This window comes from Epinephelus lanceolatus, chromosome 2, assembly GCF_041903045.1.
Source record: "Epinephelus lanceolatus isolate andai-2023 chromosome 2, ASM4190304v1, whole genome shotgun sequence".
NCBI lineage: Eukaryota > Metazoa > Chordata > Actinopteri > Perciformes > Serranidae > Epinephelus > Epinephelus lanceolatus.
Window position 1 is genome coordinate 40,464,165 of NC_135735.1, and position 27,195 is coordinate 40,491,359.

At 41.7% G+C, this 27,195-nt stretch overlaps 1 protein-coding gene across 2 annotated transcripts; it reads left to right on the plus strand.

Annotated features, from left to right (window-relative positions):
- The first annotated feature begins 627 nt into the window (after nucleotides 1-627).
- Nucleotides 628-26,230, plus strand: eprs1 (glutamyl-prolyl-tRNA synthetase 1). 2 transcript variants are annotated; one of them, XM_033621186.2, is made up of 35 exons: nucleotides 628-805; nucleotides 3,959-4,043; nucleotides 4,198-4,297; nucleotides 4,381-4,537; nucleotides 4,637-4,773; nucleotides 5,326-5,420; nucleotides 5,548-5,674; nucleotides 5,871-6,063; nucleotides 6,167-6,338; nucleotides 6,454-6,687; nucleotides 6,893-6,977; nucleotides 8,144-8,203; nucleotides 13,241-13,351; nucleotides 14,206-14,342; nucleotides 14,437-14,644; nucleotides 14,950-15,062; nucleotides 15,170-15,287; nucleotides 16,252-16,431; nucleotides 16,523-16,690; nucleotides 17,005-17,235; nucleotides 18,460-18,702; nucleotides 18,845-19,075; nucleotides 19,152-19,414; nucleotides 21,550-21,601; nucleotides 21,745-21,954; nucleotides 22,109-22,181; nucleotides 22,357-22,436; nucleotides 22,622-22,723; nucleotides 22,921-23,076; nucleotides 23,311-23,508; nucleotides 23,747-23,920; nucleotides 24,121-24,281; nucleotides 24,690-24,768; nucleotides 24,860-24,924; nucleotides 25,145-26,230. In XM_033621186.2, exons 1-35 carry the CDS (start codon nucleotides 763-765, stop codon nucleotides 25,293-25,295), a joined length of 4,992 nt encoding a protein of 1,663 aa, XP_033477077.2. In that variant the 5' UTR covers nucleotides 628-762; the 3' UTR covers nucleotides 25,296-26,230. The 2 variants fall into 2 exon arrangements, with proteins under 2 accessions (XP_033477077.2, XP_033477086.2); XM_033621195.2 differs by lacking the exon at nucleotides 17,005-17,235 and having other exon boundaries at nucleotides 629-805.
- Nucleotides 26,231-27,195: the final 965 nt, after the last annotated feature.

Sequence of the window (27,195 nt, forward strand, 5' to 3'; positions counted from 1 at the left end):
GAACATTTAAAGGTTCTTTAAAACGTGATATTTGTACTTTTACTAATCTGAATACATCACCACCACCACCAACAACAACAACAACAATGGAGTCCATCTCTTTTGACATTCACTTTTTAGATTATTATTATTATTATTATTATTATTATTATTATCATTGTTATTGTTATTATTATGTAAGGGTGCTTCATTCAATGCTATAACTTGGTTATGGTTAACTTCTGAATCCAGAAACAAATTCATAAAATTTATGAAATTTAAAATAAAACGTAGGCTATATATCTTGGCCTGTACATCTAAAATATTTTTCAGATATATTAGGCCTAATCAATGTTTAACTCCAGTGACTTAAATATAATGAATTTATGCTTGATCCAATTCATTGCTGCAAGGTGTCAAGGCAGTTCTGCATTTGTTTTGTTTTTGTTGTTGCTGTTGTTGTTTTTTTTTACCATAAAGTGTACTTGATGTTTGTTTTGAGAACATGCAAAGCCCAAGACCTTCTTGGTTAGAGCCTATGGTTAAAGCTTGTATTTTATATGTGTGTGTTCCCCCTCCTGTACAATAGGTGGCAGTGTGGCGCTAATGAGTTGTTGATCAGCAGTCATAACACAAAGAAGTCTCATCCTGTCTCTCTTTACGCCGTGCTGCTCTGGTGCCGCCGGGGTGCTGCTTGTTGTGGAGTAGTCTTGGCTGTCTTCTCTTGGGTCTCCTTAACAACAAAAAGGCTTCACCACCATTGTGGGAGACGGATTTCACAGCATGGCTTTAAACCTCACCATCAACACAAGCAATCCGCCTCTAGGTGAGTTTCAGCCCGTGACCCCTGCAGAAATACTTCTTCAATGAGTCGTGTGTGTGTGTGCACTCGGTGACAGATGGCTAGTTGGCTGTTAGCACTGTTACGTGTCACCCCAACAAATGAGACAAACTACTCTCTCTGAAAAAACTCCCCCTTTGATGTCTCTTTGCCAAAAATAAAGCTATAGATAGCTGTGTCCAGGAAAATGAAAGACCCTACAGCCAGTCATTAGGGTTTGGTTTATGTGGAAGAACATGAAGACAACAGAATCAATAAAAGACAAGAAAAGAAGTTTAATATTTTGTTTCATTTGTGCCAATATTATTTTATGGCAACAGCCGAATTTATTAGCTATTAGCTATGTTTGTAATAGAAAAAAACGGAAAGAGCTACGAAGAATTCATTTTATTTAATTTTTCTAATAAGCAGCGTCTGTAAGTTGACCTATATATGTATTATAATTGGTAGGACAGTTTGCCCATTTAAGTTCAAACGGGGCGTGCATGGAGTTAGCTAACCGGCTAGCTAGTGAGAGTGCTAGCATTAGCTAATGTTAGCTAGCATGTCGTCGTGGCACTTTGAACTACAACATGTGGGCAGTTAGTTAATATTAATTTTTAATGACAGCAGCTACAATAAATTTCACCCTCTCACTTTTCCACTGTCACCATCTGTGAACACCGCTTCATGATATGTATAAAGTCTGCATTACCTTTTAAATGACACATGGATAAATCATACACTGTGGATGAGTTGACACGCTGTCACGAGCTAGGCTGGTTTAGGTTTAGACATGCAGCGTTTCATGTTGCTCTGCTGTATCAATAACCTGACGTATGTTATTAATATGTGGTATGCTTATTGTGTCGTTTTCAATTCAGTCTGAATAAAACTTAATTCCCAGGGTTAGCGTGTCAATGCTTTGTACTATATTGACTAACTGTGACAGCAGCTGAACAGCGCCCCGTGTGTCTGCAATGAAAACAGCAGGCTGATGCAAGCATGCTGAAACGTGCAGTATTGGAGGGGCACTGCTATTTCTTGCACTCTGATTTCGGTTTTATTTGCTTTGCATCAGCACTTCCTGTAATACTGGGCAGCCTTGGTCAGAGGTTGGGGTGGTGCCCACAAACCCAGTCTTCCTCTGTAGAGATGAACCCACAAAAAGCTAAACCATCTCTACAGCTCCTCCATCAGACCATTATGGCTGATTGTAAAAGTGTAGGCCACACCTGTGCATGAGACAACCAGAATGTCAGGAATGGTGAGAGTATGAGGAACAAGATCATCTGCTTGAAATAGGCCTGCATGGTCTGTTTTCTTACATGCCAATCATTGGCACATATTAGGTGAAACCCTAAACTCAGAAGCTTGAACTACATAAAACACTAACTTTAAATTTTTATTATCTGTTCGGTGATGTCTTGTTTGTTTTGTTTGGCTGCTATTGTTTTCACTTTGTGAATCTGTGTGTTTGGTTACTGTCATGACAAAATGTGATCTAGGTGATACCTGATACCTTCGATAGTTTTCGGGCTTAACTGTAGCTCAGTTCATATGGACTTATGACTTGGCTCTGGTTCCCAAGCCGAAACAGAGGGTTGTTGGTTCAAGTCCCCGTTTGGACCAAATATGGAGCGTAGACTGGTAGCAGGAGAGGTGCCAGTTTGCCCGAGTTGTGTTTGAGCAAGGCACCGAAACCCCAACTGCTCCAAGGCAGTCCCTGCACTCTGACATCTCTGCATTAAAGGGAAATTTCAGTTTATTTCAACCCGTCTCCTATCGTCCTAAATTTGTTTCAAGTCACTAGTGACATAGAAATAATAGTTAGCATGTTAGCCGTTAGCCTAGATACAGAGGAGGAATGGCTGCTGGAAGGCTTTAGCTCTGGAGATTGGTGGTGTAACGTTACCTGTGAATGCTGTACCCCAATGCCCACAGAAGAGGAATACCTCTGTTGCAAGGAATGGGACCGGTTGCAGCCTTAGCTAAATGGTAAAAAACAAACTTGGCACCACACCGGTAAGGTAAGACAACATGTTTACATGTCGTTTTCTATATGTTCTCTGACATTTATCCTAACGATATGAGGCGGTCTTTGTGGAAAAAAAGCTTGTTTAGTGGACTAACTTTGCGCTTGAAAGGATGCCCGTTCAATTACGTTTTAACACGTCTGATGCTACGGCTGTATCTAGGCTAACGGCTAACATGCTAACTATTATTTCTATGTCACTAGTGACTTGAAACAAATTTAGGACGATAGGAGATGGGTTGAAATAAACCGAAATTTCCCTTTAAATGCATGTATAAGTCCCGTTTGTGCACGTTTTTGTATTTAGGGCCTGTGTGTATATGAAAACAGATTGAACGAAAATTTTATTTCCTTTCAGAGATTAATTAAGTATATCTATTTAATTGTAGCAGGAACTGCCACAGAGGCTGTTTTGAGTATTTTGCCTGGTGTTTACATGTCTGTCGGTTGACAGATTATGTCAATGTGATAACACAGCAACCGTGCAAGATTCATGTAGTTGAGATCAAATTGAAGGTCGAGTTCAAAGATGGGTGTGGTCTGTGCCCAGGGGGTGGAGGTACCCACTTTATTTCCATGACTGACATTCGTTGTCAAGCCATGGATTGCTGTATCGTGGCTTGAGTGGTCCCTGTGCAAGACAGTCTCAAGTTGGGGATTCGTACCTGTTTTCTAACTCCCAGAGAATATTCTATGCAGAAAGAACCACAGGGTCTTTTGGTTGTGCCGTGAGCTGATGCTGTGTATAGCCTAGGTCTTGGTATGAAGTCCATGGCATTAATAAGCATTTTTGTAAAGCTACTTGAGCACTGACAAGTTAAAAACCACTGTTTTAGGAAGTAGTTCTTCAACAACGATTGCAGGCAGCAGAGTAACATTACATACTGCAGTGTGCATGTTCTACATCACAGTACCAGTTCAACTGGTTTGTGAAGATCAGAGCATTATTGTCATGGACTGCATACTTATTTTATACTAGAGGCCAAACATTTAGGAATTTAAACCAAGTCGAGTTGCCCTTGACCTAAAACTCCTAGATTCTGTAAACAAAGTTGACCGAAGCTGGTTTGCACTGTGAAACAACAAACACTAACAAAGACTGAATTTTCTCCTCTGTCCTGCAGGAGCGCTTTTGACAGCAGAGCACGTGAAGGGCAGTGTGCAGGTGTCGGTGGAGGAAGGCAAAGACACCCGGCTTCACGTCTCAGAGTAGGTGACATATATGTTTCATCAAATTGCTGAATGAGCTTAAATGGTGTACTGTAGACAATGTATATGTGAAGTAATAAGAATAGATGTACAGTTTTGGTGTTTATATTATTACTGATTTATTTCTATTCTGTGTGCTCTCTCCTTACCTCAGTGCGATCCAGTTCAATGATGCCAACTCTATCAGTCGGTACTTGGCCCGGGTGGCTCCCGCTCTTGGCCTGTACGGAGCCAACATGATGGAGCAGACTGAGGTGTGTGTTTGTGTGTGTGAAATATTTTCTGTTCTGTTTGCTGTTCTCTTTTCCTCATTTGAGATGCTTCCTGGTGTCTGCAGGTCGACCACTGGCTGGAGTTCAGTGCTCGCCGTCTGTGTGGTCAGCCCGGTTTGAGCGTAGCACTGGGTGAACTGGATAAGGCCCTTTCCCTACGGACCTTCCTGGTTGGACATGCCCTCACCCTGGCTGACCTCTCTGTCTGGGCAGCCCTCAAAGGTCAGTACCATTCAGGATCGACCAGATTGGATTTCTGACATTTTTTCTGTTTTTCTATTTTAGTGTGGTGGCTAAACAGGTGTGGTTGTTTCTCTGCAGGTCATGGGGAATGGCCAAGCCAAGGCAAATCCTTCTCTCATGTCAATCGCTGGTTCTCTTTCCTGAGCACGCAGGTTCCCTTCACTGCTGTGGGCAACAAGTATGCCAGTAAGAGAGCTCCGATGAGCAAATCCAACGTAAGTGTCATTTCAGACATTAACACATGATTTATGATTTAATGTTTATTAAACCCTCTTACAACCATTAGGTAATGTTAGCCGTGTGATGCTAACAGTTAGCCCTATCACTTATTGTGATAAACAGAGTGAGTAACAGCAGGGTAAGGAAGCGCTGAGCGAAGCAGTTCTCTTCAAGCAGCTCTATAATGAAATAAGATTTTACCCAATGCTGATATATTAAAAAAAAAAAAAAGATAAAAGTCATGTTCACATGTGGGGGGTTGGGCAGCAAATATTCTGTACGTCGACTGAATACTGACATCTAAATGAATACTCAAAATGTCTCATGCCAGTCCCCAGTGGAAACTAAATTGATGAGTACTATATTGATAAAACCACACCTCAATCTTTACAGATTTATTGGTTGATTATTATGTTTATCATCACTTCATTAAAACTAACATTTGTTCGACCCCACTGGAACTCACTTTGGGAGAAAAAATAACAAAGCCAAGTACAAAACAAATGCAGCTGTCCTGATGTATTCCTGACTGTTTCCCTGATCTGCAGTCGGATGAGAAGAAGCAAGACGTCGGCAAATTTGTGGATTTGCCAGGAGCTGAGATGGGCAAGGTGGTGGTTCGATTCCCTCCTGAGGCCAGCGGGTAAGGCTTCAGCTGGAGTTTCAAAGAAGTTCAGATCATACATGGTCATTTAATACCTTTCTTAACCATTAATCTGTGTGTGTGTGTGTGTGTGTGTGTGTGTGTGTGTGTGTGTGTGTGTGGCCAGATACCTGCACATCGGCCATGCCAAGGCTGCTCTGCTCAACCAGCACTACCAGGTCACATTTAAAGGCAAGCTCATCATGCGCTTCGACGACACCAACCCTGAGAAGGAAAAGGAGGACTTTGAGAAGGTACAAACACCCAGTTCACCCAGTGTTAATGGGAAAAAGTATGTTTATTTGTTATTATTTCTATATTAGAACCAGAAACATTGCTAATTTCATGACATTTTGTAACTCAGTTACCAGGCTTTTCAACATTTAGATGAAAACCACTGCCAAAAATGTGTTTTTGTCTCCTCATTGCTACGTGTGTATTGCTTCCCAGGTGATCCTGGAAGATGTTGCCATGCTCCAGATCCATCCAGACCAGTTCACCTACACCAGCGACCACTTTCCTACCATCATGCGATTTGGCGAACAGCTGCTCGCTGAGGGCAAGGCCTACATCGACAACACGCCTCCCGAGCAGATGAAGCAGGAGAGGGAGCAGCGCGCTGAGTCCAAATGCAGAAATAACAGTACGCCTGCCACGTTCATGAGTCACAGTGAATGTTGAAGCTGCAGTGAAACGTTCTAAACTTTCTGAAGCCACAACATGAATCTCCTCTCTCTCTTTTGTAGCGGTGGAACAGAACATGAAGATGTGGTCAGAGATGAAAGCTGGGACAGAGTTGGGTCAGAGCTGCTGCATGAGAGCCAAGATTGACATGAATTCCAACAACGGCTGCATGAGAGACCCCACCCTCTACCGCTGCAAGACCATGCCTCACCCTCGCACAGGAAGCACCTACAAGTACTTGACTAAAATACGTACACGTTAACATCTGCAGTATTTGCATCAAATTTTGGGCATATTGAAATATTCTACAAACATTAACTGTCAAAATTGTCGCCCTCCTTTCCTCTAGTGTCTACCCAACATACGACTTCGCCTGTCCCATCGTGGACAGTTTGGAGGGTGTGACCCATGCTCTTAGGACCACTGAGTACCACGATCGTGACGAACAGTTCTACTGGATAATCAACGCTCTGCGCCTCAGGAAGCCCTACATCTGGGAGTACGCTCGACTCAACCTCAACAACACAGTGCTGTCCAAGAGGAAGCTCACCTGGTTTGTCGACCAGGGATACGTTGAAGGCTGGTGGGTCTTGTTTGATTTGTCTGGTGACTGATACTTATGTGACTATCCGTGATGTAAAAGGTCTATTTCTTCTACTGCTTCTTGGTGGTCTCTCCGAACCTCCTCTTCCTCTCTGTCCTGCAATACCCCTGCCCTCACTTACCTGTCTTTACCTTTACTTTTTTTACCATCTCTACCCTCCATTGACTTTTCTCATGTCCTCCAGGGATGACCCTCGCTTCCCCACTGTCAGAGGAGTCCTGAGGAGAGGAATGACCGTTGAGGGTCTGAAGCAGTTCATAGCAGCCCAGGTATCTGAGAGATAACATTCTTAACTCTCTCAATTCTGTACCAAAGAAAATTGTACAAGTCGAAGCATTAAGCACATTCAACTGTATTATTTGTTGTCACATTGGCTTAAATTGTTTAGTATACTTTTAAACACTGCATACATGCACTAATAAGGCGTTCTTAAAATGTGTGCATTACCTTTTTCATTTTCTTTATTATGTTTTACAGTGTTTAAAAAAAATCATGTACTTAAAGGATATTTTTTGGTATATATATGAACCTGGACCCTATTTTCCTATTGTTTTGTGTGACAAGTGACTAATGAGGGCAATATTTATTTAATACTGGTGAAGTATTGAGCCAGAGTGCTGCAGCTGGCGGCAGCGAAACAGGTTTCAATGTATTCATGTTGGGGCATGTTCATATCATCAATTAATGTCCACCAAAAGTGCTTGTGTTTGCCACTGATAGGCTCAGATTATTATATAGATTAAGTGCCTGAAAATTATCAAAAGGACCCCTACAAAGGTCGACCATTTTGTTTAAGAGTAAGATCCCTTTTGTTTAACCAGAGACAAACTTGAAAACTGCCATCGCCAATTCCACCAGACTCCATTTAAATAAACAGTCATTTTAGCGTGCATAGAACCAGCATATTGTCACATCTAACTTGGTGAATTTAAAGTTCGTCATTGTTGGAACAGTAAAAAGATGAAACGACAGATTTTGTGACTTTTATTTTGCTTTTATTAACTCTGGGTGACATGTTTTATGATGATAAAAATACTGTTTATTGAAATGGAGTCTGGTGGACTTGGTGATGGCAGTTTTCAGGTCTGTTTCTGGTTAAATATAAAGGCTGACCTCTGTAGGGATGCTTTCCATTATGTTATCAGACACTTAGGATAATAATCTCAGCATGTCAGTGGCAAACACAGGTACTTTTAGTTTATGTAAATTGATGGTAGGAACATTCCCCGAGTGCGATATTGCAGCCTGTTTCGTAAAATTCAAAAACTCTCCCATTTGTCACTTAGATTTAAAAACATAAAATGGGGTTCAAAAATCCCAAACTTACCAATTAAGAGAATTCACATTTGCAAATATAATGGTATTGTATCCATGGAGTGCAAGTCACTTTTGTATCAGTTAAAAATGTGTTTGTCTTTTCTTTGCCTCCTTCCAGGGTGGGTCAAGATCAGTGGTGAACATGGAGTGGGACAAGATCTGGGCCTTCAATAAGAAGGTATGTTTTTCTCCTTTGTCATCTAGGCGAGACTGAACCTGAACTGAAAAGTGATAGAAATATTCTGACATTGAATTTGGCTTCACTTGTATTAAAGCATGGTCTACATTGTTGTAACAGTAAAGATATATGAATAACTTAAAATATTTAAAAGGGTTTCTCTGAAGACCACTCTTGAATTTTATCAAGTAAGATTCAACTGCAGACTATTTTGATATACTGATACTTATATACTGATACTATAACATGCTAGTTTTGAAGAGAAAGGACTAATTTTGTTTGACATGACTTGTATGTTAGAGAAAGAGGGGATACTAAAAACGAATATGACACGAACCTCGCCTGTGATCGACAGATATTCAGAGAATTGCCCGTGGGTTCACTGCTGGCATGGCTTCTTTCTGCTTTGCTATTCTCATTCTGTTGAATGCTTTCATTTGCTGCCTGGTTTCCTGCCTCATTACCCTGCCCTCACCCTCCACATCACCCCCAGTAACACTGAAAACCTCATAAACCAAACCAGCTGCTTCATTTCATGTCCCACATTTGGTTGTACTCATGTTTTGTTGTCCTCATTTCGGTCTGTCTGGACATCAGTGTTGCTTCCTCTGTGTGGTTTTCCTTGCTGGCACTCGCTGCTTCATCCCAGAGTCAAGTAGAAGGTGTGAAGCTGATAATTAGAAATGTACATAAACAGTGGTCAGACACAGTATACATGTCCGATGCTAGGGGGGAAAAAGTGAGTTTCAGACTTTAATTTCAATTAAAAGAACATCTTATGCTAATGTCAGAGCCTGTGTTCAACTCCACCAATCAGAAGGGATTTGAGACCAGCCTTAGGACGCAACAGCTACTGAAAGATGACATTTGGCGTCAGGCTGAGATTCAGGAACACACTTGGGCTTCATATGCATGTTCAACTAACCTACTCCCCCCTGCCCTCTTCAGACAGTTTCATGCCTCCAAAGTTCCTCATGTCAACTTGCCGATATTTAAATTTGCTATAACAGCAGCTCATGTTTAAATGTTTACAGCTGTTTGTTTTCGATGTTCAATAATTTAGCTAAAGCCTCTGAGCTCAGGGAACACAGCTATACTTATGTTATTAAATGACAGTCAGTCAGAATAATACAAAAATAACAAACCAAATGAAAAACACCAGATGTTGTGATTTCTACTCTGTGGTATCACTTAATGGTTCCTAAATCCTGTTTCATCTCATCTCTACCTAAGATGATGCTCTGTTAAACACAAGCTAAAGCAATAAAGGTCCAGTGTGTAGGATTTAGGGGGCTTAGAATGAACTGTTTATATCTACATAGGGAGCGGGTCCTCATCCACTGCCATGTTTTCTACAGTAGCCCAGGATGGACAAATCAAACACTGGCTCTAGTGAGGCCATTCATGTTTTCATGTAGGCCACCTTAGTTAGCAACCCCTCGACAACGCACCCAAACAGTGTCAGAAAAACAGTGGTTTTTAACATGAAAATGCTTTATGTAGTGTTTTTACTAGTTTGAATCATCAGGTCAGTTATTTTGGAGAGAAAGACACCTCTGTAGATAATTCTGCGTAAGATTTAAACCCTCGAGATACAAATGAATTTTAAGTTATTGGAGACAAAAGGTGAGCACACATCAAGCTTTCAGAGAAAAAAAAAAAAAGATGAGCAGCCATTAGCAGGTGCTGGGCTAGTGACCTTTCTGCCACGAGCCGAAAGTTATCAGAAACTTTGGGGGTTTTTTTTAAATGTGAAACTGCTTTATTCAGTGTTTTTACCGGTTTAAATCACCTGGTCCATTTGTTCTGGAGGGGAAGAGACCTCCGAGGATAATTTGGCTCCTGGTTAAAACTTCCTGAACAATAAACACTGAAGGAATCCTAACCAGGAGTTCACATTTGGCACATGGGGAATCTGTCTGCACCCCTCATCGCTATATGATACTAAATCCTACACACTGCTTCTTTAATGAAGTTTTACTGACTTTGATTGAATATTTAATGTTTTGTTACCCACTCCACTCTCAGCTGAAGCAAAAAGAGGTTTGAAGTAATATTGGCACAATACAACAAATTTCTGCTGAGTCACTGATGATGACATTTTTAATCTAGGGTGTCTTCAGGCAGAGCTACTTAAGTCAATTGCAGTAGTAGCCCTTGCAATGTTAAGGTAATGTTAATAATTGATTCAGAAGTCTTCTGCTGGCATCTCTGTGCCATTGATACTGTGGTCCCATTTTAATTTGTCGGCTAACAGGAAAGTACCGATTATAAACAATAAATACTATATTTTGTTTATCTATTTTCTGTATTTTGTTGGTTGGGATTCTTAGCGTGGTGGATTGTGTTGCTGCATAACAGACTAGCATCGTAGATGGAGTTTAGCATGATGCTCTCCCAATACAAGAGTCAAAGCCGTAAGTGGTTAGAGGTGGTAATATAAGAACCAATCAAAAACAGGGAGGTGTAACGGTTGTGTTGAGGACAAAGTGGCGAGGGGAAATTATGTTAACGTTCCATTCTGTGTAAATGTGTCTCTACCTCTTTCCTCTCTCTTCCTCCCTCCTTGTATCTGACATTAAACAGCATCTCACTCTTCTGTTTCCAAGCTGCCAATTAGCTGTCTGAAGGTACTCCTCCTCCTCCACCTCCTCCTCATCCTCCTCCTTTTGCTCATTTTCACCCACTCCCTTCCTGCTTCCATCATGAGCTGGTTTATCTGCAAATCCACCAACAGCCTTCACTGTTTTACCAACCAATCAGATGTTCAGAGTATAGTGTATCCGAATGGTTATTGGTTACCTGTCAAAGAACAAAGCATTCAAAAGTAAAGGCAGTAGAGTTGTGTAGTAGGACGTCAGAGAGACATGTCCTTTAACAAGACACTGTGAGTCTCTACCAGTAGTGGAGGACAGTACAATCAGAGGAGAAATTACAGAAATTAACGAGGTGATTGGTAAACTAGTTGTTTTAGTTTAAATTCTCTACAAGTCTGAATTGGCTCCCTATATGAAAGCTCATCTTGTATCATAGCACAGTAATTAGGACGATGGATCAATGTTAGTGTCCTGCACACCATGTGTTTTTTTTTTCTTTACCTGTTTGTTGCTTTCATCACTTCTCATTTGCCACTCTTACTGGTTTAAACTGATTGTGATTAATGCAGAGCTGTGTGCTTGCTTTGGTTCTGAAGACTTCAGTGCCCACAACATAAATGGTGACACCTGTAAAGAAAATGTGGCTGTTGGGGTAGAATGGAGGTTTTTAAGAGACGTTTTTGTGGTTCAGTTGTCTATGTTCATATTTTCATGGAACCTTTCTTTTGTCAAAACTATGGCAGGTAGAAAGAAGTAAAATAACACAGGGATGTCAAGACAGGAAATGCTATTTGTCTATACCCAACATCATACCAGTTGTTGGAATAACATGGACTACTACAGTGTGACTGTGTTGGGTAAAGCTGGCAGGATGCTCTACTCAGCAGCCCTTCTGTGATTTAAAGGGACAGTTCATCCCCAGATATAAAAACACATTTTTCCTCTTTCCTTCTGTACTGCTATTTATCAACCTAGATTGTTCTGGTGTGAGTTGCCGAGTGGTAGAGATATTGACCGTAGAGATTTCTGCCTTCTCTGTGGTTTGATAGAAAGAAAATAGTTCTTACATGAAACTGCTCACAACAAGGTCTGTGGATTATCTTGAGTAACCAGGTCATGTTTTCTGGAAAGAGACATTGCTGTTGAGTTTTTCAAATGTATTTTTTTGGCTCTTAGAGCATCACAAGCTGAGTGCCATCTAGTTCCATTATATTGGATAGAAGGCAGACATCTCTATGGCCGATATCTCTGAACACTCAGCAACTCATTCCAAAAAAATGTAGACTGATAAATAGCACCACAGGTAAGAGGGAAAATATGTATTTTTGATTTCGGGGTGAACTGTCCCTTAAAGCTGATTTTTAACCCATGGAGTAAGATGTGCAGCTTTTACCAGAAGGTTTTTCCAAACGCGGGTCAAAAATTTCTCTAAAAAGTTAGACAGTTCTTATCATAAAAAGCATCAAATCAAACCCCTTGGGTTTCAGTGTTTGCAAGGCATTAATGTCCAGTGTTTCATCCTCCTCCCTTATTGTGTCCCTCCATCTTTCCCTTCATCATTTAGTCAATTGAAGCTTTTTTTAGCCGGCAGTTTAGACTATTCCTCTTCATTTATTGAGTGAATCCACCTAATTTAACATGGCTTTCATTTGTGTGAGATGTCAAAGTGCTTCACACTTCATTTCCCTAAATGACCATAGATAGAGTAATTAAAAGGATTATTTGTGGTGAAAGGTATTTGTAAGCTAAAAGTGTGCCTGGTTTTCTAGTCTGAGTAGACTGAATTTCTCAATTGGCTCCATCCCATCATTGTTAGATTTAGGGACTATTGCTGTTCCCATTGGGACCTGCATACTGAAAATGTCTACTTCTTTTGTACTGTGTCAAGTGGTTTGTTGATAAGTATGTACAAACGCTTCTGTGTGATCCTTTAGTATTATCTGAACAACATTGCCTCTGCTGGGATAGTGTGTATCTGTTTCTGCTCAAATCGTCTACCCTGTAAATCATTCAGTTATCATTTGGGCTTTTAAACATTTGGACTTTTAAACATTTGTAAGACAAAATAAAATGCTCTCACAATAGTGAAAGTGGATGATGACTGAATAGGCAGCTGAAGAAAAGCTTTTTCCTGATTTCCCTGGCCTGCATACAATCATGAGTCACTCATGAAATCTGCTTTTCTTTCTCCGCTCTCTTCTCACATTGTGTGTCTCACTTTCTTCATTTGTCACTGACTGACCCGGGGTATTTTTGTATCGATTTTTGGTTTGTTTTCAGAGCACCATTGTTTCATTAAGTTGCATCATTTTCTGCTTTGTCCTTTCATTACTCAGCATTTTGTATGTAGAGACTGTTACAAAGCTTCAGTCTGCTGTTACTTTTACTGACCTGTTTGTGTGTATGTGTGTTTATGTCTTTGTTTGTGTGTGTGTGTTAGGTTATTGACCCAGTAGCTCCCAGGTACACAGCTCTGTCCAGCTCCTATGTGGTTCCTGTCACCGTCTCACAGGCTAAAGAGGAGGTCAAAGAGGTGGCCAAGCACCCTAAGGTCAGAGAGCTCTCTCTTACAAACACTTAACGGCTAGGACACATGCTGCATCTTTAACTGCCTGGAAGACATGAGGGGGGACGCTGGGTGATAGCCTTGTGACAACTCTGTGCAGCTTCAAGAGCGCTGAGGCAAGTTGTGTCTGAGGTTGCTAAGCGACCACTACCAGCACTGTATCATGGCTTACTTAACAGAGATCTAGAGTGCAGAGCTCATCATCTTCCAGGTGTTGTTTTTTTAAGTGTGTATTGAAATATTGTCTGTGGGACAGACATTAAAATAATCAACTTCTCCTCCGTATTTAATTACAGATCAATATTTATGAAAGAAGGAAAACATAATCTTCCAGCTGTGACTGGTTGGTCCTCTTCACATGACATGTTCATTGCTATGTTCCAATAGTTTTCTTTATCTTAGGGCGACCCATCATGCCCTGAAAAATTGGTGCTTGGGAATACTTGCACATTGTAACAGCGTTGCTCTCACTCTTTAGCATGTCTTCCATGCGTCTACATTGAAAATTATGATATTTAGGGTGTGAAAAATGCAGCATGTGTACTGGCCCTATTGTATTAAGCAAACCTCAAACTTGTGATGTTTGTACGTGCTGTTTGTGCTTGGAGGAGATCTGATTGGAAGTTGCAAAGCAGCACAACATTTACACAAAAAAAAAAAAAAAAAAACATTGTGGGGAGGCTATTTTTTCCCATGATAACCGTTTCGTCCAGCAGCTGTTATTGTGCACTATGCTGCAGTAATGGACTTGGAACTTCTACAAGTCATTGTTGTCTTACTTGTTGGTACCACAATTATCTCTTAGTACATGTGCTGAAGTCATTTCTGTGTCCACTCAGAATGCAGAGGTGGGCATGAAGCAGGTTTGGTATGGACCTCGAGTTCTGGTCGAGGGAGCAGATGCTGAAACCTTCTCAGAGGGAGAGATGGTTACCTTCATCAACTGGGGCAACCTCATCATCACCAAGATCAACAAGTATGTCGGATCATTGCTCAGCTACTTCTTATTGTTGCTGAGATCACATGGTGTCGCATTAATGTAATGATGTGCTCCCTCTCTCGGTGCTCAGGGGGGCTGATGGTAAGGTTGTGTCCATGGAAGCTCGTCTGAACCTGGAGAACACGGACTTCAAGAAGACAACAAAGATCACATGGCTGGCTGAAACAAACAGCGCACCCCTGCTGCCCACCGTCTGCATTAACTACCAGCCTCTCATCTCCAAAGCCGTCATCACCAAAGATGATGACTTCAAGGATTACATAAATAAAAACAGCAAGGTCTGTTCTGCAGTGGGTGTGCTAAATCTCACAGCGTGCACTCTATTTGTCATTCTCAAGTCTTTTTTTTTGTTTTGTTTTTTTTTGTTTTAGGGCATTTTTGCCTTTAATTGATAGGATAGTGAAGTGTGAAAGGGGGAGAGAGAGAGGGAGTGACATGCAGCAAAGGGCCACAGGCTGGAGTTGAACCCGGGCTGCTGCGGCAACAGCCTTGTACATGGGGCGCCTGCTCTATCCACCAAGCCACCGACGCCCCATTCTCAAGTCTTTAATTGTGTTTGATTGTCTCATTCTTATGTTCTCAGTTGGAGGAGAAGATGCTTGGAGATCCCTGTCTGAAGAATCTGAAGAAAGGTGACATCATCCAGCTCCAGAGGCGGGGCTTCTACGTCTGCGACCAGCCCTATGAGCCAGTCAGGTGAGTGAAAGGACCGATTTGTTTACATACTTGCATACTTGACATACTTGAATCTAACCATGTTGATTGTCCCTCTGTCTGTGTCTAACTGTGGTTACCATCTACAGCCCTAACAGCTGTAAGGAGAGTCCCTGTGTCCTGCTCTACATTCCTGACGGACACACAAAGGAGATGCCAACTGCTGGATCCAAGGACAAGAGCAAGAGCCAGGCCTCCAACAACAAAGTGAGTACTTTTGAAGAAACCATCCATCCAGATGTTTTTAGATTATCTACCAACGACCTTTATCCTTAATTTTATCTGTAAATCAGACTTGTCAGTTTATAAGACCTCTTAAATGACACAACAGCAGCACTTAGTTGAAACTTGGTCAACAGAAATTGGCTGCACACAGATGTCTGCATAGGGGTGCGTGTGGACAATTGCAGACCTGTAGAGGACGACATTTACGTTACGCAGACCAAAGCAATCCCTCTTCGGCACGTCGTTTCCATAGATGCAGATATGTCACCATTTTTGCTTTGCAACAACCAATCTGTGTTTTTCTCCACCATGACCGCCATACACTCATGTGTTACTTTCAGTAACAGTTCAACCCTGTTGTCAATTCAAGCGAAGACATTTCTGGTATTATTTTTCACCACTGCTGTTGTTACTCTGTAGTATTTTGTGTAACTAAGCAACCAACCACAGAGTAGACAGTCTGCTTCCTGTTTACACCAGCATGCACATGCTCATTGTATGTGAATGCTCATGTGGTGTGCATTTTCAGGTGTGTTAGTGTGGACAGAGATTATATCTGAAACTGTGCTAAAACACTTGTGCAGAGATTGTTTTCATCTTAAAACATCATTTAGAACTTAAAAATGTATTAATGTGGATGTAGCCTTAGAATCCACTAAGTGCTATTGTTAAATGACTGATCTAGTCTGAATTGGAGGGAATTTTCAGCCTCCTATGAGGATGTTCAGGCCTGGGGTGGGAACAGGGAGGGGGTAAACAAGAATAAATATTCAAATTAAAACAAAATGCACAGCACAGCACTGTAAGAGAAGTTAGTCTTTATTTATTGAGAACGGGGAAAGTGTTTCCAAGGAAGGCTGAGAGGAACCCACAGACATCTGGGATAAACAGGTCAGTTTCTTGCTCTTCTTCTCAGTCTTTAAATGTGCCTTACCTCTCGTCTTAGCCTGCCACCACTGCCAAGGCTGCCTCAACCTCTGCCCCAGCTCCAGCTCCTGCCTCTGCCTCAGCCGGTGACCTATTCTCAAGCATTGTAGCACAAGGTGACACTGTCCGTGAGCTGAAGACTGCCAAGGCTCCTAAAGAAGAAGTAGACAAGGCAGTTCAGCAGCTGCTTTCTCTGAAGGTACGTGAGTTGTGATGAGAAGCACTAAATAAAATGAAACTGAAACTGAAAATGAAGACTCTTAATTATGCAATTTCTCTCTCTCTCGCAGGCGCAGTTTAAGCAGCAGACGGGTGTTGACTATAAGCCAGGCATGGCTCCTCCCACCTCCACGCAAGCCCCACCCACCACACAATCAGACTCCGCATCCTGTCCATTCACCCGTGTTTCCCAGCAGGGTGAGCTGGTCAGGAAACTGAAGGCAGAGAAGGCACCAAAGGTACTCATTTGTCCAAGTACTAACCCCGTCCACATCTGCTTGTCCAGTCACTGTTCATGTCCACATCTGTCAGTCGGCAGGTCCCAAGTCGTCTGTCCGTTCATTAATATTGTACCGAGTGATTTGTCCAGTCATTTGTCGTATCCTCATTCGTTGTCCAGTGAATTCTCACGTCCAAAGTCGTTTGTTCAGTGGCTCGCTGCTTGCGTCAAAGTGTTTGTGCAGTCATTGCCCATGTCCCCACGTTATTTGCATGCCAGTAAAGTTTATCGATAACTACATGCAACAACAAGCTGGTTTGTTGATGGCACCAGGAACAGATCGATGAAGCGGTGAAGCAGCTCCTCGCTCTCAAGGCGGAGTTTAAAAAGCTGACTGGTCAGGATTACAAACCTGGGATGGCCCCCTCCGCCCCTCCCTCCTCTGCTCCTTCTGCAACCACTGTCTCCTCTCCTTCCTCCTCTTGCTCTTCCTCAGCCCTGTATGAGTGTGTTTCACAACAGGGGGACGTTGTGAGGAAACTGAAGTCTGAAAAAGCCCCTAAGGTATCCTGATGCAACATCACAGACAACAATGATGTAGTGATAGAAGAGAATTGAAAAATAAACAGCCCAAAGCATAATTATGAATATCAGTGTAATGCTGCAGGTGGCTGTCTCCCTCGTTACTTATAGAAACACCATTAAAATCCAACCTACTGCACATTTCTAAGATGACCAAGAAGCTAACAGTGGATTAGTCCATTACTCTACTGAGAAGACTTACTTTCACGATCCGTACCTTACTATTTTTACTACTACGCCACAGTTGGAACTGTTCTGGGTTATTAAACATGAGAGATTACAGTATTTATTTTTTCTTTGTGCCTTTCTCACTGGTTTAAGGTGGGCAGAGCTAACTTGGAGAAAGGTGAATTGGCATTAGAATGAGAATCTGATGACTGTTGGTGGGTTGTTTGATCACCGCCAATCAGATGTGAAGGAGAACCTAAGAAAAAAGAATTCCTGCACCCTTTCCTTTACTTGCAGTGCAACATCTCTGTCCTTAGACCTTGATCAGGTAAAGCCTCCACAGACTGAGACATATTTCTAAAAATAAAATTTATTGCAAGTTTAGGACTGTGTGTGGGAATTTTCTCTTCTCTTGCCTTTGGACATTTTCCCCTATGCACCTGTCTACGAGAAATCGAAGGTGTGATGAGCCTTCACAGTCAAGAGTTACATTCTGAACAAAATAAGACCTAAAGAAGTGTCTTTTGCTTTTATTTTTATTAGTCATTGATATATTTAATGTTATAAGGAAATATTTGAATCCAGGTTTTCAGGAAAAGACCACTGGGCTGCAGAATGAAAATGTTGTTTCTAAGGTCAAAATAACTTCTGCAAGAAAATACAGTTTGTCAGAGTGGTAGGAATCCTACAGCAGGGGGTGTTTCTGGTCTTATTTATATGCTAAATTTAACATAGTGCTATAGGGAAATACAACGCAAGTTGAAGACAACTAGTCTAACACCCTCTTAAAAGAGACTAACCCAACACCAGTAATGATAAAAAGCTAAGCCTGGTCAGTGATCGTAAAATCAGCTATAATCTTATATTCTTAAACAAGGAATTTTATTAATCAGTATCAAGATTTTCATTATCACAATATGAATATTTTATTTCTAATGTTAATAATGCATATGTGCTGTGAGAACAGTGTTTACCCATAACAGGACTAAAAAAACTGCTCTGAGTTGATTCACAGTGTCATTACCCATGTGTCTGCAGGACCAGATTGACGCAGCAGTGAAACAGCTACTTGCCTTGAAGGCAGAATACAAACAGGTCACAGGCCAGGAGTACAAGCCTGGAGCTGCCCCAGTCCAGAACAGTCCCAGCCCTGCCCCCGCTGCCCCCGCTGCCTCTGCTGCCCCTGCTGCCAATGCTGCCAATGCTGCCACCAGCCTCTATGAGAAGGTTGCTGAACAGGGAGAAATGGTCAGGAAAATGAAGGTTGAGAAGGCTCCCAAGGTGAGTCTATAGATTCAGTATTGTATTCTGCTACATATCCATCTATTAGCAGTGTTTATTTTGCTTTCAGAGTTTTTGAAAAATTCTTTAACTTTCACTGTTGTTGTGACTGAGTGGTTCTCTTCTTGTGGCTGTTCATCAGGATCAGGTAGATGCTGCGGTGAAGCAGCTGTTGGCCCTAAAAGCAGAGTACAAACAGCAGACCGGACAGGATTACAAACCAGGATTACAAGCCCCAGCTAGCCCCGCCCAGACCCAGTCCAGCCCGGCCTCGACCCAGTCCAACTCTTCCCTGCAGGCTGAGGCACTGTTCTCACAGGTGGCCCAACAGGGAGAGCTAGTGAGGAAGCTGAAGTCTGAGAAAGCCCCCAAGGTAAGGAACCAATCACAGAGTAGAGTTAATTTCAGCTCGTACCAGATATGAAAAAACAACTTTCATTCCATTTCAGGATAAGGTCGATGAAGCCGTGAAGACTCTCCTGGACCTGAAGAGCAAGTACAAGACCCTTACTGGACAGGACTACAAACCAGTGGCTGCTGCTGGAGCCACTGGAGGAGAGGACAAAAACTGCAAGGAGAGGGAGAACAAGTCTGAGAAACAGGGAGGAGGAGGACCAGGAGGAGGGAAGAAGGGTAAAGGAGACAAAGCAAGCCAGGGCTCAGGAGGAGCAGGAGGAGCGGGAGAGGGTCAAGGACCGAAGAAACAAACACGGTGAGAGACTGGAAACAGATGCAAGGAGAGAGGTTAAGACGCAGATCTAAAAGATCATAAACTAAGCAACAACTAATTAAGAAATTACTAGTCAGCACAATGTGTAGAATAAAGTGGGACTCCATGATGGTGTGTTGTACCTGATTTCAGATAAAATGATGATAATCTTATTACAATAAATACTGTAAACATGATTTTAAGAATACTGAGGAACAAAATGTTATTTTACTTTTTGCATCTGAAGTCAACTTTCCTACTTTGAACTCTTTCTTTCAGTCTCTCTCTGTCAGCGCTGATTTAACCTCTCCTGTCATGATTCTCAGTTTTATTTTGGTGTCTCTTATTAGAGTGAAAATATTTCTCCCTCATCCCACATTTGGAGGGAGGTGCTACAGACTGAGGAAAAGTGTATGGATTTATTGGCAGTTAGATGAACAGATGTATGGCAAGGTCAATAGCTGTTGCAGTTGGTTGTCCTGAAAATGATTTGATTAAAAATGACAGGAAATGGGGTCAGAATGTCTGAGCCAATAAAAAGCCTCATACTGAGCTGTCTTTCTGTTTTGGGCACATTACACTTAGTTGAGTGAGATGCCTATTTAGCAAGATGCATTTTTTTTGTATGGAGGTGTTGAACTTTTACCACATACCACTTAACATGAGGTAATTGGCAGTTGATGGATAGTTTCAAACCTTACAATGCCGTGAGTTTTAGTCTTTAAACAAATACTAGAGTGGTGACACACTGTGGCGACAGAGGCACATACTTGGATTTCTCACTTGGACACTGAAGATGGATCGCCTGTAATCACAGCCCTCTGCTACTGTAGCGTAACCACTGAAGAGTTTTCGTTTTTTTTTTTTTTTTTTTTTGTATTCAGAGTTGGTGAGTTTTAAATGATTGGTGTGTTTTTCATGTGCTTGATTAGTGCTTGTGGTCTGCTGTCAGCCTCAAGGATGAAATCTGATTGACCTGTGATAGTGCTGCACTACAAATTATACATATCTATATTTTGCATGTTTTTCTATCCATAGTTAATACAGAATGTAGCACATGGGCACCATTAAACTCTAAAGACCTGCTGAGGGTTCTGACAAAAGATGCAAAAAGTACAATTAAAAACTTCTGTTCCTCAGTTAAATACTAAAAATCATGATCATAACATTGCCCCAGTAATGGAGATTAAGATTTTGCCTTTATGGTGCAGCTCTATCTCTGTTTTACAGCTACTGACATGAGCTTTGAGTGGCATGGTTAGCTGGGCTGTGAATGGCTGTGTGTTTTGTTAGAAGTGTGTTGATGCACTCAGGAGTAATGTTGTACCTGCACCGAGACTAACCAATCAGGCATGGCCTGACACGTCAGTTTATGTGTTTCCAGATTGCTCTGCTACTTAATTTGGGCAGTGCCTCATTACCACTGCCTTTTAATTTAACAAATTGGTCTCTCAGTGAGAAGAAAATGAAACAATTTGAGTGATAAATACTTTAAGACAGTGAAACAGACAGTCTTTGGTTCCAAAATAACATCTCCACTTCTTAAAAACTGTGGTGCTTACAAACAAAATAACTAATTAAAATGTGTGATTGTCAAATTAAACACATTAAAGGTTCAGTTTGCAATTCTGGAGAAAGATAGTCTCATTCCCAGGTTGTCAAATACAAACAAACTTGGGTTGGCAGTCGGACCGAACCACAAACGACCTGGGAATGAGATGTAACAATCTTTAGAACTGCCGAAGAAATCTGCGGCTTTCAGAGGTGAACATTTTTAAAAAGCCTTTAATATCTAATGGCTATTTAGCAGTTAAAACATGCCTGCACATTTCAGCCATTTAGCCCTTCATCAGGATAAATAGCCATGAAAAATAAAGGGTTTTTGAATAATCCTCTCAAGTGCCGCAGATTTCTTTAACAGTTCTAAACTAGATGGATCCCCAAACTGAGGAGCACCAGAGGGACATGATTTTCATACCTGAGCAGCACTCAGTGCCTACTATTTTGTGACTGAACAAAATATGTTTCTCCAGAATCACATACTGCAGTTTAAAGTAATATGTATGGTATTGGAGTGTTTTGGACCTCTTAATCTCCAGCTTTGCATCACACTAACTCAGTTGTCTGTCTCCTGACAGGTTGGGCTTGGAGGCCAAGAAAGAGGAGAACCTGGCTGACTGGTACTCTCAGGTGAGTTGAATAGACACAGGTCCCCCTTTCTCTACTTCCAGAAAAGCTGTTTTAAACAAACAACTTTTAAAAAGGGCACTGTTTTCTGAATTTCTTTTTGACAACCCCCCCCCTTTAAATGTGATGTTACTCCTCCACTGCAGGTCATCACTAAGGCAGAGATGATCGAGTACTATGATGTTAGCGGCTGCTACGTGCTGCGGCCCTGGGCCTACTCCATCTGGGAAGCCATTAAAGACTTCTTCGACCGGGAGATCAGGAAAATGGGTGTGGAGAACTGCTACTTCCCCATGTTCGTCTCTCAGGCTGCCCTGGAGAAGGAAAAAACTCACATTGCAGACTTTGCTCCAGAGGTAAAAGGACATAAAATAACAGAATAGAGGGAAAAAGCATGACAGTAAAAATACTAGAAGTACACTTTACTGAAACGAGAGGATAATGAAAGCGTGACTGAACAAGGTTAATAATAATGATTTTTTTTTAATTTTTTTTTTTTATCTTTGTCAGGTTGCCTGGGTAACGCGGTCAGGAAAGACTGAGCTTGCAGAGCCCATTGCTGTCAGACCCACCAGTGAGACAGGTCTGAACCACTGCTCTTTAGAGACCAAACTACATCTATTAGTGCAGACACATACAGTGAACCAATGAAATATCTAAATAGCAAACATTTATTTTGTGTTGAATGCAGCAGTTGGTGTAGTTTTGCTTTTCTGTCATGTTCAGTAATAACCTGTATTTTTTTTTTTATTCTGCAGTGATGTACCCTGCCTACGCTAAATGGGTCCAGTCCCACAGAGACCTGCCAATCAAACTCAACCAGTGGTGTAATGTTGTGGTCAGTATCCTCCTACTGTCACATCTGTGCCATCTTCATCTGCAGTTCCTACTCCACACCTCTCACTCGTACATCTTTACTTCATGATAACAGTCTCCTTGAAAGGAAATTGCTACACAGAAGACTGGCACCCTGAAGTCTTTTTCTCTGTTCTCACCTCTTTCTTTCCCCCGCTTCTCCTCCAGAGATGGGAGTTCAAACACCCCCAGCCCTTCCTGAGAACGAGAGAGTTCCTGTGGCAGGAGGGACATACAGCCTTTGCCACCAAAGAGGAGGCAGCAGAGGAGGTAATAGTCCAGGCAACACTGCCTTACCACTATCACAAGAATTCCTGTGTCCGTTACGTTTAATAAAATACAGGAGAACTCTTTTTAAAGTACCAGAGCTGGGATGCATAATCATGCAGTGCATTTTATTATTTCAACTATGCTATATTGTACAGAACTAAAAGTCTTCTTGTGCCTTACATGTAATGTGTCTGTAGGTGCTTCAGATCCTGGATCTGTACGCCAGGGTGTATGAAGAGCTGATGGCGATCCCTGTGGTGAAGGGGAAGAAGACGGAGAAGGAGAAGTTTGCAGGAGGAGATTACACCACTACTGTGGAGGCTTTCATCTCTGCCAGCGGCCGAGCTATTCAGGTACTGTAGTACACTGGATTGATTCATTTGGTCCTCCTCTCACACTGAGGCCAGCAGAATATTATGTTTAATTTGTACATGTCAACACGGAAGTAGATAAAACTTAGCTCATTGCGGAGAAACACACAAAGATAATTATTTCACACCTAATCCACATGCAGTCAGACAGTGATTGATTAGAGTTAATGTTTAAGAACAAAGTATACAATGCTCTATTGCTTTGTGCTTCCTCAGGGTGCCACATCTCACCATCTTGGTCAGAACTTTGCCAAGATGTTTGAGATCATGTTTGAGGATCCAAAGAGACCGGGGGAGAAACAGCTGGCTTTCCAGAACTCCTGGGGAATCACAACCAGGACCATCGGTGTCCTCACCATGGTCCACGGAGACAACATGGGACTCGTACTGCCACCCAGGGTGGCCTGCCTGCAGGTAGATACACAAACTCACAATCTCACACAAAGACATGGAAGTACAGTAGATACTGTGGATGGACGATTTTTTATTTTTTTATTATTATTATTTTTTTACTAACAAATGCATAATGGCACACTCGTTAAGCTGAAGACACCTGCTTTTTGTCCAATTTTTATATGAATAAATGAAAAACATCTTCCTTAGTAAAGTAAACAACCCCTATATGGTTATAATTTCTCTTCTTTTTTTCCAGGTTGTCATCATCCCATGTGGGATCACTGCCTCCCTGCCAGAACAGGAGAAGGAGGCTCTGTTGGCCCAGTGCTCTAAATACCTGAGGAGGCTGCTGAGTGCTGACATCAGGGTGAAGACTGACCTCAGAGACAACTACTCCCCAGGGTGGAAGTTCAACCACTGGGAACTCAAGGTCGGAAATAATGACGATAGCAGTGGTAGTAGTAGTTACTGAAGTGTTTTACCTAAAAACATAAATTCAACAATAGGAAACAGTAAAAAAGATACAAGTCAACAAGCCACAACAGCCCAGATTGTTGTGAAGAGGCACTGATAATTATGACAGCATCTGTTTCTCTTCCTGTTTTTATTGTTTCTGTCTCTCTTGTCCAGGGAGTTCCTATCCGTCTGGAAGTGGGTCCTAAGGATATGCAGCAGCGTCAGTGTGTCGCAGTGAGGAGAGACTCAGGCGCGAAGATAACAATTCCAGAAGATGAGGTGGAGAAGAAACTTGTCGCCATGTTGGAGGACATCCAGAACAGCCTGTATAAAAAGTAAGATGCAGCAATACACAGCAGGGTTAAACTGGCACTGGGCTTTTTATCACAACTTGACACAGCAACATTGAAGTACAACTGACTACAGAAAAAGCATGTTTTGTTGTTGTTATGAAAAACTGCAGCGTTATCTGTCACGCCTGCTCTAAATCTCACTCAGATGATTTTAATTTTAACACCATGTGCATCAGTGTCGACAAAAAGACAGTTGTTGCAGGTATAAAATCATCCTGTTTCCCAACCAGCTGGGGGCAACATTGTGTCAGAAATGACGTACACAGAGTGTGAGACAGATCCTGCTACAAATGAGAATCCATACAATTATGCACAATGAAGAGATGCTTACATGGTGTCCATAGACATACAAGAGGATTGATTGAAGTGTGTTATGTGTGTGTTTGTCAGAGCGTCCGATGACCTGAAGAGTAACATGGTGGCTGTGGACACAATGGAACAGTTCCAGAAAGAGTTGGACCAGGGCAAGGTGAGTGTCACAAACCACATGCAGCACAAAACATTTCATTGCCTGCCTCACCTGAGTGGTTCATTGATAATACATTTATCTTGCTTGATAGATTGTCCAGATCCCATTCTGTGGAGAAATTGAGTGCGAGGACTGGATCAAGAAAACCACTGCCAAGTACGTCCAACACGTATCTATCAAATATACACTGCACATATTCAGCATTTTCAGCCAGGGCTATTTGTTAAGCACTGTCATAATTTGTGCCGTTTACATCAGGTTTTGGGAAAATGCAAAATTTTAAATGTTAGTTATTCCGGCCCAATTTTACCTCATTTTCTTTGCATGTGCTAATTTCAATCAGTAAAAAACATTCCTGTCCTTTGTTTTCCTGTAGGGACCAGGACCTGGAGCCTGGAGCTCCGTCCATGGGAGCCAAGAGCCTCTGTATCCCCTTCTCCCCCCTGAAGATGCTGCAGCCGGGTCAAATGTGTGTCAGCGGCAAGGAGCCTGCACAGTTCTACACCCTGTTCGGACGTAGCTACTAAACACCTGTAGGCTGGATCACAAGGATGAACATCATAGTAGAAAAGGGCTTTCCTACTTTGTCTCATTATTTCTTTTTCCTCTCATCTCTTGAGTGTGTCGGGTAATGAGGGTTTGGAGGTTACTGGACTGTGAGATTTAGAATTTAACAATTTTTGGGGGGTTGTCTGTTTTGTTTTGTTGTTTTTGTTTGTTTTTTTCTATCTTATGTTATCATTGTTATCATGCATCAGGAAGAAAGAGGAGGTGAGAGAAACTGTTTACTCAGAATTCCGTTATAAGAGGAGATGGTTGTCATGCTGATTCTCTCCTACATGGCTGACTATTCTCTAAAGGCCATGCTAAAAGAGCACTTGCTGTCCAGCAGTGGTTTGTAAAGAATGGGAAGTACCACCAGAAACTAGGCAAGCATTAATTTTTTCCTATCCTTTCAGAATTGCTATTTTTTATAAGTACCTACTTAACACCATCAAGGAAAAAATCAGATTAAGTTCATTTTTGTTTAAGCTTCAGCACTTATGAATTGAGTAGGTTTGCGCCCTTTGAAATCTGGAAAACCACTGTTAACAAAACACTGAAAGAAAATCCTGAGCAGCATACCATCTACTGCTGTCTGGGAAAAGTGTTCTCTGCCTGCCAACAGTCCCCCCTCTCTTGTAGCCAGACTGTCTCAGGAACTCTGCAGGTACTCAGGCTTGTATTTGGGGTGTTATTCTCACAGCTTTATCAGCCCCCCTCTCTCTGTATGACTGGTTACAGTACTTGGCTCATGATTAACAGCTTAATAATACTAATTCCTCAGCACCACCAGAGCAACATGCCATAAAGCTGTGAGGAACTGTATATGGTTAATAATCAGTAATGTAGTCTTCTGTCACTACTCTCCTGTTAAAAGAGGTCTCCAACTTGTCTATAATAAAGTTATTTCCATGGCAAACTACTGTGTTATTTTTTTATCCTGGATAAAGATGACTGATGTGAAACTAGGGAGTTCATGCCCCGCTGAGCTGGTCATTGATTATTTGTGCTGGACTAATGTGTTGAGGACAATGTCAGTATTGTGCATATCAAATTACAGCTAAGGCTATTTACAATGTTGATGAGGCAACGGATTAGAATAGCATACACTTTTCAATAAACAGTATTAACATTATTCCAAAAGTACAACACTTTTTTCGTATTATACTGAATTAAACATAATGAGCGTCACAAGGAAATGAGTTATTACAGTGTTGTTTGTTGTGGTGCATTAGATTGTGCAGGTTTTACCTATTAAACTGGTAACAACATATATGTAGGGTAATATGCAAGACAATTTATGGTGCATTATGCATTCTACAGCGAGCTTCCTTAGTTACATAATACTGAGCCTTATCTAGTCAATAGATAAAAATGGACACTTCCTGTTTGTGTTTTCAAAATAAAATAATTGGCACGTGTAGATGTGTTTACTAGTTCTTCAAGTGCACAGAGTCAAAGTACAGATGCAGGGAGAAGGTGAGGGTAATATTGTCCTGAGTGCAGACACTCAGGCAATTCATCAGTTATGCGGCTAATAAAATATGATAATGATAATGAAAATATGGATAGTCCACCTGCAGATATCTTTTAAGTAGATAGGGTAGGGTAGACTTTAATGTACCGGAGGGGAATTTGTCTTGGACTTAACCGTGTCTGCAGTGCGAAAACAACTATAAATACATCTAACACAGTAAAATACAGCAGTTAAAAAGCAACAAATACATCCATCATCATGAAGAAGGCACACATATTACAGCCATACTGTGCTGACCAGAAAAGCAGGCAGGTATAGACACATTCCAGCCTAGGTGGTGTTGAGGGCATCAATGGACAGGGGGATGAAGGAGCTGTTGAACTGGTTGTGTCTGCTTAGAGGGACTC

Excerpts from the sequence above, each read along its gene's own strand:
- eprs1 (XM_033621186.2), top strand. The coding sequence starts at position 763 with ATGGCTTTAAACCTCACCATCAACACAAGCAATCCGCCTCTAG. Across the intron at positions 4,538-4,636 it reads TGTCTGGGCAGCCCTCAAAG|GTCATGGGGAATGGCCAAGC; the intron begins GTCAGTACCATT and ends GTTTCTCTGCAG. Across the intron at positions 21,602-21,744 it reads TGGCTGACTGGTACTCTCAG|GTCATCACTAAGGCAGAGAT; the intron begins GTGAGTTGAATA and ends CCTCCACTGCAG.